We start from the raw sequence: 18,850 nt of genomic DNA on the forward strand, positions 1-18,850 counted from the left end.
ACACTCTCAAAACCGAAGGAAAGATACAAACCTATAGGCATTGTTCACTTGCATCTAGTGTTTTAAGCATAAACATCCCTCCAGACATTGGAGTTTATTGATATATTTCTGTGGCGATATACAGTCTGAATGCTGAAACGCGGACAGGGACAATTAGCCTAATTTATTCATCCCCTTCTGCTAATGCGGAAGAAGACACAAATAAACTGCAGGCGTACAGCTGAATGGGCATGCTCCAAATGCATGTGATTTCACACACATGCTGAGTGTTAACCTATCATAAGGCTCTTTTCAATTTAACAATCCTGCCATGCTGGAACAGATTTATTAAGATTTTAAAAAGAAAGTATTTTCTGTAATTTGTTTTTTTAGCTGTAAGTCAGTGTCAAGGTAAAATGTGATATGTCTACACTAATCCCTTGTTTTTTGCGGGGTTGTGTTCCCAAAAAAGTCCCGCTACAGTCCAAAACTGCAAAGTACAAACATTTATTTTTTAGATATCAATAACATTGGATATGTACGACTATAACAAAAAAGCAATTATAGATCTACAAATAAAATGAAAACCACAGAATTTTAATTTGAATAAATTGTCTTTATTGATATTATATAATAATAAAACAAAATGGAGGGCTTCACCTTTCTGTGTAGGATGTAGAAAGTGGCCGGCTTGCTCAAGTTGAGTTAAGTCTTGATTAAAATACAAGAGTCAGCGGTTATATTTACCTCCATGTCATCTGTTTTATGGATAGTGGATCTGGCGTTCGTGAAATACAGGCTCTACAGCAGGGGTCAGGGACCTATAACTCACGAGCCATATATGGCTCTTTTCATAAGTACATATGGCTCGGAGATAAATTGGATCATGTACTTATATTTCATATATTGTTACGACTGACGCAGAGTGACTTTCATGCTGTCCAGTAATAATAGGAGACATTTTATTTTAACTTCAGACCCAGTTTTGGCTGTAAATCACTAAAAAATACTTTATATTGTCTGGAGAGCGGTTTTAGCGGTTTTTTTGAATTTCGTCTGAAAATATATATGGCTTGTCTCTTTAAAAAAACAAATCTAAATATTTGACGCTCTTTGGGTCAAAAAGGTTCCTGATCCCTGCTCTACAGAGTTTTTGCAGCTCCGCTATTGAGTGTTCCCTCTCCTGACTCCACCTCAATCTACTCCTGGCCCCTAAAGCAATCCACAGAGCACCTAATAGTGATCAGCTTTTTTTTGCGCTCTTCTGACTCTCTTCTGAGTCTGAATTAATTGATGATTTTTTTTTCAATACATCAAGCTGCTAAAACACTTTGCACTTGGTTTTGGGTGGGCACATTGACTTGTCTGCCCCCCTGACTGTTTGACTGACAGCATACATCAGCCTATTACAGTTGCCCACACACACACACACACACACACACACACACACACACACACACACACACACACACACACACACAATCTTTTGCAATCTGCCCTTGTGATAGAATTTGCTGCGCGTTGTCTGCTGCAGAACACAATGCATGATGAAAGACCGCAAAATATCGAAAGTGCAAAAAGATAGGTGATACGGCGGCGGATTGCTTTTTACAAAATAATCTCCCTTGGGTGCTGGTATATATCTTTCTGAGTGTGTTTCAACGTCCTGGTTTGTTCTAGCGTCCTTCACCTGTACCAACAAACCCACATCTACTGCGATCAGTGCATCCACTTATGTTGGCCAATTTCCATTTATATGGATCTGAATAGCATTTTAGCAGATTGCAAGGCTGCTCTTTGCGGCACGTATCGTTCACATGCCAAAGTCAGGGGCAGAGTCCTCGATGATAAGTTGCACGGTCATGTGTATAATAGCCCCTCTTTCTGCGAACCCCCCTCCTTCTCTCCATTTAGCTCAAATCGATGGGCTTTCCTCCTACCTGACCGCTTAACTAAGCAGGCTGACAGAGCCTATGAAAGAGCCACCGAGGACCGGGCCCCGTGGACTCGTTACCGCCAGGCTGCAAAGCTGGATTTACTGAACTGACTGGAGTCCTTTTTATTCAAGGGTGGAAAATGAGTCAAAATGGGAGAGGCTCGAGTCAAGTGGGGTAAACGAATGAGGAAGACTCCTCTTACTGCTCACTTTGCTGTCTCAATGAATCCCACTCTTTCACTATTCCATTTCCTCCATATTTCACCCTTCCCGCAGTCAGTTCATTCTCATTTTAATCTCAGAGTGAACTGTTCAGAGAACGCCTGGTCCCATTACATCACGTATGCCGTTCATCAAAGCGACAGCATGTGAATTACCCTGTCCATGACACCTAAATCATGTCGCTATCCAGAGCCCCGGGCTACACGGAATAGCTGTTACTACATCTGGATCTCTGGGATGAGACAGGGAGCCTCTTGGCAAGTTTGACTGAGTGAAGCGGCTTGCCGTGTAGTCCGAAACTATTTAACGTCCCTCAAACGTTGCTTTTAGGTTTCACTGTCTGCAAAAGATGAGAAAGCATCGCTGTTAATCTTGAATTATTTTCTCAATCGTTGTGGAGATTTGAATTCACAATCAAAAATCAAGTTGTGACCTTATCTTAATTACAAGCACTTCAAGGGTCACAATATTTTCCCTTGACCAAACACTTTATCATAAAAACAAAAACAAACGATTATTATAAAAAAGGATTGCAAGTAAGAATATTTCACTGCATTTTAACCGTTAAATAAATAAAATCATGAAAAAATGTTAAAATAATTTAAATGAGAATTAACGCATACGTGTTATTGTATAAAACATAAAATGAATGCAAACATCAAACGAAATAACTACGGAAACAAATCCACAAAGAAACTGTATTTACCTCACTGTAAGGTGTACCAAATAATAAGGTGTGCCCTCAAAAAAATAGTCTTGCCATATATTTTCAATATGTAGGCCGCATTAAACTACAGGACGCATAATATTGAGACTACAGTAAGACCGTCTTTATTTGTGTTTAAACGTTGGGTTCCTTATACATTTAAGATAAATAGCCTCTCAGTTTAATATGCAAAAGAACACTTGTATAGTATTTTGTTGTAAGACTTTCTGTTTTCAGCTATGTCTTTCACAACATTATTGACACACAGGTGAGGAGTGAAGAAACTCTTTTACCTATCAGAATGCACTATGCAAATCATTATTTCTGCCACCAAGGTAAAAAGTGTGGAAATGTGATCAGTTCTACTACCCTTTCTTATGTCATCTGCACCACTGGTGGCCCAGTGGTAGAGTGTTCTCACTGCCATGACCCGGGTTGAAACCCATGAGTAATATAAAAACACACACAAATCGGAATTTATAGAAGTTTAACCCATTCATTCATTTTTTTAATTCTTTAATTTCTTTTTAAAATCAATTTTAGTTTTTTACACAGGGCGGCAGTAGCTCAGGAGGTAGCGCGCTCGTCTTGGGATGAAGGGAATCCAGTTCGAATCCCGGCTTGTTCGTGTTGTCGAAGTGTCCTTGGGTAAGACACTGAACCCCTAATACCCCCAATAAGCAGGTTAGCATCTTACATGGCTGCAATACAAGGCCGCTATTGGGAAATGTGAAGCACACTGTAAAGCGCTTTGGGAAGTCATTGACTTGAAAAGCATTCTGGGTACAAATGCAGATCATTTCATCTAATTTCATTTCATTTCACACATTTAACATAGCTACTAACTAACTTCCAAATACATTCAATTACATTTTGTAAACAATTTCCTCTTTCATTGCCCAATATTAAATGGGTTTTAAAGTAATATTACCTGATTAAGATTTATAACTTCATCAATGATTTAACAGTTGCCGATACCACAGCTATCAACACCACTAGGACCTTCCTCACAGTAGTTTTGTGAAAAACCAATGTCATGTGTAAAATAATAAAATATGTATTTATGATATTGCTGTATCTTTCAACTGCTTGAAACTAAGGTCACACGTTCTAGTGTTCCAAGTCCTTATCTTGATCTCAAGTGAATTTTTCTGCTAAAATGTTAATCCAAAAACTTGAATGTTTTCAACACACTTCAACAAACTGTGCCAAATGGAATTGAACAATAAACCATTTTAGTCCAAGCAAATTAATTTGTCTCTTTCAAATATGTCGGTATAAACTACCTACCTTTGACCCTCCTAGACTCCTTTCTTTGGATGGTTTTGACACCCGGCTGGAGCTCGGCCTCTGCTGACATCCTCCCCTGCTGAGTCCCTCGTCTCGCTCACAGCAAGTCCACCATGGGTTCAAGGCCACTCTCGTAAATAGAGTTGAATGTCCCCCGCTTCAGTCCTTTAGTGGCGCTCCGCAGTGGGAACAATCAATTTCATATTCATGCCGTGATGCTCGCTACTCTCCGCAAATGAAGATCCAGCATTGATAAAAATCCCTTTTCACTTGCCCATTATGTGTGTGTATTAACAAGCAGCTCATGAAGAGCTTGATGAGCCCGGCGATCCCCTCGAGAAAAGCTTCACATCTGATTTGACATCCTCTGGAGTAAGCCCTCTTGAAGGTCAAGTATCACATGGTCGACCGGTGCTCTTTTCTGAATGTTCACCTATCGTTGGCGTATAATTCCTCCCCAAGGGAGGCAGCGACATTGATTGAATCAAAGATTGTTCTTCACAGTAGGTCAGAAGTGGCTATTATTCGGGATCCAACAGTCTCTCGCAGTCACTGGCTCCAAATCCTGCGAACAGATGAAAGCAACGTCAATGTCGAAAAAGAGAGGATACAACATTTGCCCGACACGCGTACCCAGATTGTTGATTACTAGATTAATTTAACATGACAGACGTCGGGCCATGGGTTGCATAAATCAACAAAGAGGTTTTTATCTCTTTTGGATCATCATCTTTAATAAAGAAGCTGCGGGCGCATTCTGTTTGGCGGCCACCCTTGTAGAAGAGACGCGGAATGCGGAACTGTGCTGTATGTGTGTAAATAACAACTATTAAGGTTTGAGAGGTGCTTCCGTGCATTCAAAAAAGTCGGGCTTACACACAAGAGCAAGGAGCGGTACACGACAAGTGGAAGTGAAAATCCTGGCAAGGCCATCTCAAAACTGAGACCCCCAACACCACCATGTTATGCTTTAATGCCCTTGAATCATTAACCGCTAAAATTGGCACAGAGACAAACTGGCACCACGGCTGCCATACCTCTCTTGGCATAGTGACGGACCCTTGTTGCTTCAAACAGACCCAAGGACTGCTCAAACATCATGCTGTGTGACAGATGTGATTCTATTAGATTTCCATAGTGCTTGGTACTTATCTACAAACAAATTAAATAGAAATGATTAGACTTTTAAACTAAGGTTGGCAACTCATTGTTAGTACGTGTATGTATTTATTTGAACAAAATTGTACAACAGTAGCACTGCCAATTTCAGAAATTATTAGATTGTGTGACAGGGCCTCCAGGATACAGAAGCAGCTAATGATATTACTTTTAATAAAATGAATGTTTTCAAGCAGTTAGTTTAAGCCCACTCTTTGTTTGTCAGGCCTGGTTTTGAGTTTTTAATTCACTCGGGATCTTGTTGTATCATGAGAGAAAAGACCCAAAGAAAGTTTACTTTAGTTTGTAAAACATGTAGGGGTGGGCGATACTGGCATTTCTTGTATCAATCCGATCCAAGTAAATACAGGAGAGTATTGTTTGATACCATCTGATATCGATATGTTTTGCTTGTAAATCTCATGATAATGAAATACTTAAACCCTCCGCTGACTTACTTTACAATAATGATTATAAACAGCCTAAAATGGTCCATTTTTTACTAAATAACTCCAATGCAAACTTTAACCGTATAAAAACTACATGAATATAGATGTTTGTATTAAATCTGTTTCAGAACAGAAATCATAAGAGTCAAACCAAAAGCAGCAATGTAACAAATATTCAAATACTACATATCAATTTCAACAAGACAACTAAAATATCATATTTTCCAACCTGTAAGGCGGACACAAAACCCCCAAATTTGCCAGAAATTCTCAAGTGTGCATCATAATCTTTTATGCCTTTAGAATTACGGTAAAGTCATTCGCAAATGCATAACTACAAGGAAATGATTCTACATACGATATTAATGAATGAATCGATTAAATTAACTTGTAAAACCAGATAAGTTCATCGTTTTTAATAATATGAATGATGGTACTTTTTTATCTTCTATTTTAATGTAGTGAGTCTTGTCGTTCAATGTCAAGTCATGTCAAGTCATGTTTATTTGTGAATTTTTTACGCCTTAACCCAGAAAAAACAGAAATGTTGATTATTGGTCCAGCTCACTGTTGTCAGTTGTTTTCAAACACTATCCTGAACCTAGACAAATGTAATATCACCCATAGTGACTCGGTCAAAAATGTGGGTGTTATATTTGATCCTAATCTGTCGTTTCAGTTACACGTGAAAAATATTACTACAATAACTTTCTACCACCCGTAATATTGCGAGGATTCGTTCGATGCTGTCCCAATCAGATGCAGAGGTTTTAATTCATGCGTTTATTACTTCTCGGCTTGATTACTGTAATGTATTGCTTTCTGGTCTCCCGATGACTAGCATTAAAAGTTTGCAGCTGGTTCAGAATGCGGCAGCTAGACTTTTGACTAAGACCAAAAAGATTGAGGATATTACTCCTGTATTGGCCAACTTGTACTGGCTCCCAGTCCACTTAAGATGTGACTTTAAGGTTCTCTTATTAACATATAAATGTTTGCATGGGCTAGCACCCTCTTATCTGTCTGATTTTATTTCCCCCTATGTTCCTGCACGGAGTCTGCACTCGGAAAATGCCGGTCTATGTGTGACTCCGAGAGCCAAGAAGTCTGCAGGCTCGAGAGCGTTCTCTATCCGGGCCCGGGTGTTATGGAACGCCCTGCCTCCGGACATAAGATCTGCAACCTCAACGGAAGTTTTTAAATCGAGGCTTAAGACACATTTCTATTCCAAAGCTTATGATTGATGCCCACCTCATATTCTGTATTGTCCTGTCTTTTTCCGACTGCCTGCCTTGCTGATAAGAAGGAGAAGGACGATTTGAGATGAATCAGCGGACCAGCGTCTGACCTGAAGCATGTCAACCCCTGCATTTACCAGCTGGCAGAGATGGAAAGCTGCGTCGTGGCCGTCACAGACTTTCTGGACTAGTTTACAGGCTGGGGGCGTCGTTGGTGTCATGCTCTTTCCGGACATTTTCAACATCTTACCTAGTGTTTATTATTCTGTGTACAGTAATGCTAATTGTGATTCACCCTGGTCAATCCTGGAAGGGGGATTACCACATGTGAGGTCCTTTCTCAAGATTTCTCTTTTTTCCTCACACTGAGGTTTTTGAGTTGTTCCTTGCCCGCATGCTGGCTTAAGATCAGGTAATTGTGCAATTGTGTAATTGTAATCCTGTGCAGTCCTTTGAGACATTTTTGTGATTAAGGGCTATATAAATAAATGTGACTTGACTTGACTTGTACAATACATTGATCACCCAATCTTGATTGAAAAAGGTGTGAAAACGGTTACAAATGTATTGAAATGAAAAGAACGAAATATGACATGATCTTAAATACTTAGACCAGGGGTGTCCAAACGTCAGAAAGCGGGCAAGATTTGGGAAGCTAAATTGTGTGATGTTCGACTATTTAGCTTTGCATTCTTTAAAAAGTCTTTGATAAATACTTCCTTTGTGGAAGGTTTGCAGTGCTCTGTGATCAGTGTCGAGACCTCGTAACTTGGCCTTATAGGATTTTCATTTAACTTGACGGGTCTCGTGAAAAAGCGCTGCTGTGTCGTTAGAGCAGCTTTCAGTTGCCTTACCTTTTAAAAGTGTTCATTTCCATTTTTTTGTAGTATTTTTGTATTCAGCATTTTTCATCTGGCAGTGCTTCTTAATATTATATTTTTTTGAAAACCACCACAAATTAGGCAGACGTTGTTTTTTCAAATTTTGGTGAAAAAAATACTCCAATTTCCATTTTTCCTGAAGCGGTGGCCCTCACGGTCAACTTTCCTTTTATTTATTTACAGTCGTCGTGTCGGAAATGTAGTGGGCTAAATTCTCACAGAAAGGCAAGTGGCTACTGCCATCATCTGGTAAAATGTGATTTATTTATTTATTTATTTATTGGTACATATTTATTTCATACTGCGGTCAACATTACTGGCGGGCCACATATTGTAATTATTGATTTAGACCGGCCAATTAACCTGACATGCATGTTTTTGGAATGTGGGACGAAACCGGAGTGCCCGGAGAAAACCCACGCAGGCACGTGTAGGACATGCAAACTCCACACGGGGAGCCTGCGGTAGCTGGACTAAACATTTTCCTTGTGCCTTTATTGGGTTAGGGTTAGGGTTAGACCATTTGTAAATTGATGTTACAAAAGCATTTTTTTTTTAAATGTGAATTTAAACTTGCTCAGTGTAACTTTTGATAATTATTTATTAGTTAACTTCTGTCACGTTAAATTCTCTGTACTGTGACATAAAATTAAACAATTACCTTTATCCCCCAAAGTATTAAATTCATTTTGTGAAAGGTATACATTGTGATAAATCTTTACATTTACCAAACATGTCAAATTGTGAAGTTGATATGCAGGCAAAAAATAGTGTGAATGCTTATTAATATGACATTTTCAGTAATCCTAAAAGGAAAATATCAGCTCGTGCACGTTCCGAAATCGCATATTTCCCGAAAATGTCACTCTTCTTTAATAAAGAGGCACGGGCCTTGGCATGTTCATGCACTGTATCTGTTCCTCTTTGTATTACTCAGTAAACATATGCACAGCTTCGAGTCTACAAGCGCTCAAATAGAGACACAATACTGCTTGCTCGTCTTCTTGTCTATTCCTTTCATTTTCTTGAACAGCTCATTGCGTTTGCCTCATCAGTACCAGTTGTCCTGCATCCCGACCGCGCGTCTCCTCTCATGCACGCCTAAAAGACAGATCACGTTAGTCGGGTCCAGGGACACGAGTCGATAATGAAACGGCTTCCACACTAGCTTGTTGAGTGATGAGAAAAGTATTTTACGTGGCACAAGGAGGAGGCGAGAAAAAAAACGTTACATCAAGCAGTTTCTTTTTCCTACTAGGAGATGCATGCCTGAATGTATCTGATGAAAGCGATTGAATGTGATGTACAGCTGCTCTTTTTAAAAACCCATGCTATCTAGGTCACCCACACTCTGCCGTGTTCTCTGTGTTTTAACAGCTCCCGCTGCCTTGTATGATTTGGGTCAGAGTTAACGAGCAGCACTCGTTCCTCCAGCTACTCTCGACTGTTACAGGATGTCAAAAGCCCTCGACAAAAGCCATCTCTAATTTATATTTATGCTCATTTTGAGGGCCGTCTCTCCTGTGTGTGAAGGGTAGGGGGTGGGGGACTGATAAAAGTCGATTTTCGTTACTGCTGGCGTTTCATTACTTGCCTCTATCAACCTACTGCTGCTATTATCAGTCTGCCCGCATTTTGCAAACCATCTCCAAAGATGATCATTTCCTGCCTGCGTCAGAATCAGCACACCGTTACCTGACTACTAAACGGGAACAGGCCAGCTGGAAGGGACAGGTGGGGACCTGGCCATCCTTATAATATTATGCAGTTATAAGTCAGCAATGTCTTTGATTTGACTGAGAAGGATACAAGTATTTACTAATCTACAGATACTCAATTTCCAAAACAGTTGTTCCAAATTTTAAAATAATGTAACATAGCTGGGTCAGACATGTTAGGAACTTGGCTTAACCTAGCTCTATATTTGTCAAATATCTGTATCTTGAACAAACTCCTGTTAGCAGCGCTATATGCACCAAAACCAGACATGGAAGACTACAAGGAGTGTTTCATTCCCAGTATAAAAACCCTATAGGAATTGATAAAATCTTACAAGTCAACAATATCTTTCGTTGCTTTTGAGACCAATTGAAACTAAGACTAGTTTGTCTCATGGGACGCAAATTCAATGGGACCGTTTCAAGTCAAACATACTTGGACACACATTTTGTATCATGAGTATCAGTACCTGTATATACATTGAGAATTTACTCTTTTTTTTAAGTAATTCACGTTTTAGCAATATACTGAGGGTTGCGGTTTGAAGCTGGTGTCGCTAAGAAATTATGAACTTTGAAAAATTTAAAACTATCTTACAAGTACAGCTGTTATTCCAGTACAAAATAAGCAAGATAGGTGAGGCACATTGGAAATATAAATTAATAAAACATGAGCAGTTGTCAATCATTAATAGTTAAAACAATGGCTTGTGCCAAACTGCTTCTAGACCATAACCGTATTATGGCCTTCACAGCATCAAATACAGTACGAATTTCTGAAAGCTTGTGACTCCAGATGCCCCCTATATCTTTTTAATCCAATTTAATTGTGGTAGCGATCTTTGCTGGCTCACTTGTGTGTTAATTCCTGGCCACGATTTGCATGCAGGCTGCTAATAGAGTACCCCGGTTATAGTGTATGGGAACTGCCATTGGGTGTGTTCAAGATTTGCAGATAGCTTAAATTAGAGCGGAATACACAGAGGACCATAAGGAGATGGAAGAGGATGATTCCCTGTTGCGACCCCATTAACTGGGTTAAGCTTTAAGAACTAAACAAGAACACTCTCTTAATAGACTTCACATAAACTTAAGTTTTTTTCCAAAATGAGGATCTTTTGGATGAACTCTATCGCTGCATATGGTTAATTATGCCTTCTCCCCCCACAAAGCTAGTCTCTTTCTGTGCTCGACAGCTTGCGTGCGAATTGCTAGGAATTGACCACCTCCCCCTCTGCCAGACTTCCGTTATGTTTGGTCCAGGCATGGGCTGACAGAGCATTTGTTCATCGGAGCGACTTTGGCACCTTGCGCTGGTCATCTTTTACAAAAAGCCCCTGAGCTTATGGAATAGGACATGAATGTCACATCCAAGCTGAGCTGCTCTCCCCTCCGCATGACCTTGCATCACGTGTGACACTCTCAAGTGTTATATCCAGGTCATATGCTCCCTTCTGGTTTTCAAGCCTTACAATCGGCAAACAGGTAGTCCAGGGTGGACTTATAAAGTTTTATGAGCCCTTGAAAAAAAAATTGAGGTTGCTTTTCTTTGTTGGGCTGAAAAGATCCCTGACATTGAAAGTGAAACGCGACTAGAATAGAATAGAATAGAATAGAGTAAAATGAAATGAAATGAAATTATCTGCATTTATATAGCGCTTTTCAAGTCAAGACTTCCCAAAGCGCTCTACAGTGTGCTTCACATTTCCCAATAGCGGCCGTGCAGCCATGTAAGGCGCCAACCTGCTTATTGAGGGTATTAGTGTCTTACCCAAGGACAATTAGACATGTAACACGGCGGAGCCGGGAATCGAACCTGCGATCTCTTGATCCAAAGACGAGCGCGCTACCTCCTGAGCCACTGCCGCTAGGCTAATTCCTCCTGTCAGTACAATTCAAAATATTTTTTCAAATTGTTTCATTCTCAGTTTGGATCCACATATTTCCACTTAACCATATCACTTTTAGGATAACAATTTTCTTATTGCTACATGGAAGTGTGATTTTTTTGACATTAGTTCATGTATCACAACATTTGCCGGAGATCAAAGAGATCAAAGCCAGGAGAGAAAGCTTACCACGTGTTATGAGTCATAATTTTATATATAATATATATATATATATATATATATATATATATATATATATATATATATATATATATATATATATATATATATATATATATATAGAGAGAGAGAGAGAGAGAGAGAGAGAGAGAGAGAGAGAGAGAGAGAGAGAGAGAGAGAGAGAGTTTATTGTAAATGGATATATTGAAATAATAAAATAAAAAGGGTTTGTTGGCTTTTTTGTTCCTTTTAAGTTGATTACATTATTATTTATCTTATGTTTATAACTAGAGTTTTGGCAGTGTCTATGGTGCTTTGGAAAAAAAAAGCCAAATAGGAAAAAAAATATAAAAATATTTAAAAAAGTGCAAAATTATTAGCCAAGAAAACAACATTTTTTGCAGTCTTAGCAATTCTTTATAAACTGTATATATTTCCTTTAGATCGCTCCTCTGCTTCCAAGATTCGCGACGTTCAATCCCAATTAACAAATATAAAAGTGAACCAAGTTCATTAGAACAGATGCCTCTATACACACTCAGTCAATTAGTAACATCATTACATTTTCATGTGTGCACTTTAGCTGTAAATAAAGCAGAATTGTGATGCAAGTGTAATGACTATAGCATCTTTACAACAGCAGTTTGGAACGCTAGTATGAAAACATTTCTGCTTCATTAACTTGGACTAATTAGCACTCTGATGAGATGGCGACGCTGGGGGAAAAGTCATGCAAAGTGTTTTGTGTTCTCACTGAAGGCACATTGTCATCTCAATTGTACCACATTTCATGGAGATCTGGACACATTTTGCTGATATTCCAGTGTGGGCTGAGCAGGGTCACATTGCCCAGAAATTAAAAGGATCATTGTGGAAAGAAATTAACAATGATTTGGGGTTCCCTGGAGAATAGGGTAAGTTCGTAACATTTAAAAACATTGTAGGCTGATAAATGGGGACAAGCTCAACAGCATCAAACTCAAAAACCAAATATTTCCTAAAACAGTGCAATGCTTGCATTTAAAGGGATGATGTGTAATATTTGACGACTAGTTGTCCCTGTATCGTGTAGTTCAACAAACACAAGTGCTACGAATCACAAACTACAAAGACTCAAAGTGAAAAACACTGCTACATTTTTCTTATTTTTTTCACCCATGCCTTTTAAAAAAAGAGAAAAATAAAATAAAATAAGAAAGGGTAAAATAAAGGAAAAGGAACAAAAAGATGAAAAAAATGGAAAAAAGGAAAAGAAAACAAGGAGAATTAAAGAAAAGACTGAAGCGTCAAAATTAAGGAAATTTTAAAAAGGGAAAGTTAAGAATGAAAAAAAACTATTAAGGAAAAAAAAGAGGAAAATTGACAATAGAAAGACGGAAAAGAGGAAAAAAACTAAGGAAATATACAAAGGATAAGAATAAAAAAGGGAATCCTTGGCAGCAATATGGTGGACAATCATGTCAGCTCCCTCTAGGTGAGCCCTATGTTATTATGTCATTTTAATGAATGATGTTTTTTTAGTACAGGTGTGCACTCTTATACATTTTGTCCCTTTAACACAGTTCTCATCAATTATTTTGTTTTACTCCCCCCTTGGAGTCTGTCTCCTCATTCGAGTTAATTCTTTTTTCACGGGGTCACTTAAGGGTCCGCGCCGCTTCATACCTACACTTGATCCTCAATGTTTATACCCTGTGCTATACGCACGGCGTGGAGGTTAAATAAAGACATAACACTGTCAATGAGAGTGCCACTGCTCTCTAGTGTAGTGGAGGAGCTATTGCACTTCATTCTTTGTAAAGTTGAACAGAAAAAGTTCCCCGAGGTCAAATGCGCCTATCCACCCCACCCCACCCCCCTCCGGACAGAGCCTCCCACCCCACCAGGGGGGGCTCGCCCCACTCTTTGAGAACCACTGCTTAAGGTAACATTTACTGTTCCTCTTTGCTTTCCAAAGTTGGAGAACTGAGAGTATCCGAGCTCTGCCCGGAAAACTACGGCTCATTGCTTTATCTCATTTTGACAAGATGGAGGACCTCTGACTCGGATGGAACATTCAAGCGTCTATTTGGGAAAAGTGAGGGAGAGGAGACAGAAAAATAAATAAATAATGTTAATTAGGCTGTTTGGAGCGAGCTCATTTGCTTTCTGCTGAAGAGCGATGCCCCATTGCTTCGGGGTGAGCGGCTACAGCTGGAAAGCTAAATAGAAGCTGCCACACAGTTGCTTGGCGATGCAGATTTGTGTCAGTGCAAGAGACTTGGGGCTTTGCACAGCGCTGGGCATGGTTAACCCGTTCGGGCATGGCAACACAAAAGGCTGCAAAAAGCTGCCTTATGAGTTATTACTCCATTAGTCCCTTAACCGGCTTGACTGCAAACCAAGTTGCATTTTGGGAAAATGTGGCACAAATTTGTAATTATAAGCAAGCAAGTGAATAAATACAAGTTTCATCAAGTTATGCTGCAAAAAGAGGATTCAGTTGAATTGGCAGATGAGTTGACTGATTTTAAAAACAGTTTGTGTGTTACTAAATGTATGCTACCGTGCAAAAGGTAGCTTGGAATTTGTTATTATTTTTGAAGAGAAAGCTCTGTTTACCTTAAAGAAGAGAATGTGAGACTAATCAGAAATACACCAAATACATTGCCAAGGCAGTAAATAACTATTTTGGCTGCAAAATAGTTTTAATACAATATTGACCTAATTGTACAAAGGCCCGTTTACAGCAATTGGGACTAAGTTTAGCTGGTTAGAGAAGCTATACAACAGTTTTACCTTTGAGCTCGTCTAGTATTTTGAGCATCACATTTGTAGGTAAAGTAGATGATTGCTGTAATTATAACTATAACGTGCATTTTTTTTGTAAACTTTTTGAAAGCATCTTAGAGGACAGGGTGTATTAGCGCCTCTTATTGGTAAAAAAAAAAAAAAAAAAAAAAAACCTTCATTGAAAACCAATATCAATTTGAAAAATAAACAAAGATATATAAGCTGTCTTATAAACATGCATTTAAAAAATACTCGTAGGTCAAGAAATTTGCCATTATTTTACATAACAGCGACCTCACCCAGATTTTATTGTCAGCCATTTTGCTGTTATGCGAAGCCAAAATCACAACAACAACAACAAAATCGCAGAAGGCTGGCCATAACTAAGAACAATGGTGTAGTTTGGTCGCTTGTTTAAAGATTTCCTTGTACTTTCTAGCACAATGCAGTAACCCCTAGTGTTCAAATAATACTCTTTGTCCCTTTAAGGTTTGATTAAGTACAACATATAGATAGAGATTTCATTTTTATGGACTGACCTACAGTATATGGATTTCTTTGTAAGACCATGGCCATATTTGGGCCGAAAAGTTGATGCCTTATAAATTAGTGTGTTTTTATGGATAATTAAATAAAACAAATTCCTTTCTTCTTTGGTCCCTTAGGATGCTTTATTTGAACTTTCAAGCCAGTCCCTCTGTTTGCTGATTTCGGTCCCTCCGATATAAAAAGACAAGCAACTAGGAAAGAAAGGAGTGTAGTTGGGATGTCGCGACCAAAGCTTACATGCTCCAAAACATTATGCACGGTCGAGGAAACCTTGTTAATAAAGTGCCAGAAAATACAAAACAGACGGAAACGCAGGGTGTTCTTTGCTTTGATATTTCCTCCCTACCCAAATTAGAAATCTTGTTGCGGTCATAGTACTATTCTATGTTTGTGGACAATCCTGTTGATTAGCCGCTAGTTTATAATTGTCTCCTTAGCATAGAGTACAGTAGTCATTCATTTTTTGTGGCGTTCAAAAAGTTCCTGCAAGAGTCAAAACACGTAAAGTTGAAACCTTTATTCGTTTATTCAATTATTTATTACTCAAAAAGAAACCAAATTTACCAACTCAAGTATTTGTTAATCAAATAAAAGTACTAAACTTGATAAACATATTTTTACAAAAGTTCTTTCAAATTATAATTATAAAAATGATCAGAGGAGCAGTGGTAAGCGCGTGTGCGGCACAGTTCTGGGGTCATGAGATCGAACCTTCCTGTGTGGAGTTGGCATGTTCTCCCCGTGCTTGCGTGGGTTTCCTCCAGGCACTTCGGTTTCCTCCCACATACCAAAAAACATGCATGTCATGTGAATTGTCCGATCCAAATTGCCCCTAGGTGTGAATGAGCGAGTGAGTTGTCTGTCTCTGTGTGCCCTGCGACTGGCTGGCAACCAGTTCAGGGTGTCCCCTGCCCACTGCCCGAAGATCACTGGGATGGGCTCCAGCACCCCTGCGACCCTACTGAGGATAATCGGTGCAGATAATGGATGGATGGATCTTGCTGTTTTATTTTACAATTGAATGGATTAAAGAACGATCGACTTTACTTAAAAGAGACTTTGCCACCATCAGGTGGGCATTATGGAAAACTGCATTTACCTTTCAGTTCTGTCTGACAGAAACCATATACTTTTACGTATAAGCACAAGGAGCCAACACAGAGCGCCAAAGACCCACATGTGGCTCCAGCGCAAGTTTAGCAGGTGGAGAAGTCCAACTTTTTTGGTGATATCTTCTGTTTAGCCAAACAGAATGCAGAACTCAATGAACGAAGAAATTTGGCGAAGTAGCAAAACCACAACTAGAACATTGGGATACAGCAAAAGGTTACTGTAGTTCATTCAAGCATAGCTTTGAATACTGCAACAGAGGTAATATTATTGCTAATAATAAAGGATACACTCATATTCAGGCGGCTCCACGGCTGAGTGGCTAGCACCTCTAAGGTGCAGTTCTGAGGTCATTGGATCAAATCGAGCTACCAGCCTTTCTGTGACGAGTTTGCACGTTCTCCCCATGCTTGGGTGGATTTCCTCTAGGCACTCTGGTTTCAGGTCAATTGGCCGGCCAAACTGTCTAATGTAAATGAGCGAGGGAGTTGTCTGTCTCTGTGTGCACTGCGACAGTAAGGGTCAATGTCTTGAACAAGTTTTATTGTATCTACCTGAACTTGTCAACAGACTCGCTCGTGTTATCCAATCATATCTGTAAGCCACTTGTGTCTCTTATCTAGGTTTTTTTTAATCAATTTTCATCAATTCACTTTGATACTACATTCAAATAATGTGGAAAATCAGAAACACCCCCCTCAGATGTCCATAGTGATAGATGTTTTCTTAAAGTTAATTGTTCTACTGTAAACAAATGTGTTTGAAAATAAGATCACCAGTTTTTCCAAGTGTGGTTTGACTTTTAAGGCAATATTTTCCACAACATTGTAAGACTTATGAAGCGTTATCAGGAGAAAACAGTATAGACTTTCTGAAATTGAGATATATATTTCATTGTAGATTTTTAAATGAAACTGCCAACAAATCAAAAGGGTTCATGCACTCTCCCCACATCAATTATTTTCTTCAGTCCCAAACATCTTTGAATGCGAGTGAACAGTGATATTTTTGCTTTGACTCGTTTATCAAATGTCTACAGAAGTCACATCATTCAAATCCTTCTTTTGTAAAATACATTTTATCAGATATTAAATTTCAAAGAGGAGTTGGGTTCTCTTCCAGATTGTGTTTTTTTCCTGTTTTATGTCAGAAAAGTTGCTGAAAATAAATTGTGAATGACTTTATACAAACTTGGGTTTAATACACTATTTTATCAAACGGCTTATGAAAGATGTTGAATTCAGGAAACGGTCAACCAGACCTTCTGTTATTACCTGTATTTCATGTTGATGATGTGGTGTAATACATTAGTAGTCTGTGGTCTGTACAGCTCTTTGAGGACTATACAAATAAACATGACTTGCGATGACAAACAGTAAAGTTACCATGTCTAAGAAGACTTAACAGCTGTGTAAGTTAGGTTTCTGTCTAAGAAAAAATGTATGAAGTTTTTTTGCTGCATTTAGCAAATACAGCATTTGTCTGACAGAGAGCACACAGAGTACCTAATATGCATGCAGTATGTCACAAAAGTGAGTACACCCGTCACATTTCTGCAGATATTTCATTATATTGTTTAATAAAACATAAATGAAGAAACATTGTTTTGACACAATGAAAATAAGTTTGTCAACAAAGGCCATGGCTTACTAGAAGAATATCCTCTGGTCTGATGAGACAAATATTAGTTTATTTGGCTCAGATGGTATGAAGCATGTGTGACAGCAACCATGTGGGGAATACGAAAATGTTTGAATCGTGCCTAAAGTCAAGCATGGTGTTGGTAATGTCATGGTTTGGGGCTGCATACGTGCAACTGTAGTTAGGGATTTGCATTTCTTTGAGGAACACTTGAACTCAGAAATGTACTGTGAAATACTGGAGAAGAGAATGATCCCTCACTCCAGAAACTGGGTGGCAGGGCAAGGTTCCAGCCTGACAATGACCCTTAATACACCTCTAAGATGGCCATGGCTTTTCTAGAGTGGCTAATGGTAAAGGCATGTCTGTTGATCTAAATCGAATGGAACATCTTTGAGGCATTCTCAAGAGGAAAGTGGAGAAACACAAGATCTCAAACATCCCCCAGTTCTGTAATGTTGTCATGGAGGAGTGGAAAAGTATTCCATGGGAAATTTGAGAGTCTCTGGTGAAATCCATGGCCAGGAGGATTAAGGTGGTTCAGCAAAATGATGGTGGCCACACAAAATATTGAAGTTCAGAAACTTTTAGTTTAGGGTGTACTGACTTTTGTTACCAGGACTTGAACTACTAATGGCTATAGTTTTTTTGAGGGGAAAAATTTATGTACACTGATGCATATAGTTTACACAGACTACCTTTCATTGTGTTAAGCAATGTTTCTTCAACGTTGTTCAATTAAACATTAACCGTATCTGTGCATTAATTGCTAAGTCACAACTGCATAACATTGGATGCATCAGGAATCAAAACCGGATTGTGGTGGGTAGCGTAGCGGATCCAGTCCAATAGGTCAATAGAGATAGGGTGGGCTTCCGGCCTTTGCCTTACAAAATAATGCTAAGAATAGAAAAAGAGAAAATGGCGAAGGATAACCGTATTGCATTCTTGGCCTAAAGGCATTGAAATTTGGAATTTTATCTCCAAGCCAGATCCACTTGTCATTTAAACTAGTCATTTAAACTCCTAAACACTAGATGGTGATAATCCCCTGCTAATGCAAGTTGACATCCACAATTTCACAGATGAAGTTTGTTTACAGATGTTGAGGCGGGCGGAGCTTAGCTACAGA

General features: G+C 39.0%; 1 protein-coding gene across 5 annotated transcripts in view; it reads right to left on the reverse strand.

Moving 5' to 3' along the window:
• dab1b (DAB adaptor protein 1b) overlaps window positions 1-18,850 on the reverse strand; it is a 74,263-nt gene that overhangs the window by 37,145 nt on the left and 18,268 nt on the right. For all 5 annotated transcript variants that reach the window (XM_088334933.1, XM_088334932.1, XM_088334930.1 and 2 more), the window contains exon 2: window positions 4,134-4,698. In XM_088334933.1, the coding sequence (XP_088191059.1) occupies window positions 4,134-4,203 (70 nt within the window). In that variant the 5' untranslated portion in view covers window positions 4,204-4,698. The remainder of the gene's footprint in view (window positions 1-4,133; window positions 4,699-18,850) is intronic.

The sequence above is a fragment of the Urocampus carinirostris genome, chromosome 1 (assembly GCF_059441175.1).
Source record: "Urocampus carinirostris isolate Australia breed hairy pipefish chromosome 1, RoL_Ucar_1.0, whole genome shotgun sequence".
Taxonomy (NCBI): Eukaryota; Metazoa; Chordata; class Actinopteri; order Syngnathiformes; family Syngnathidae; genus Urocampus; species Urocampus carinirostris.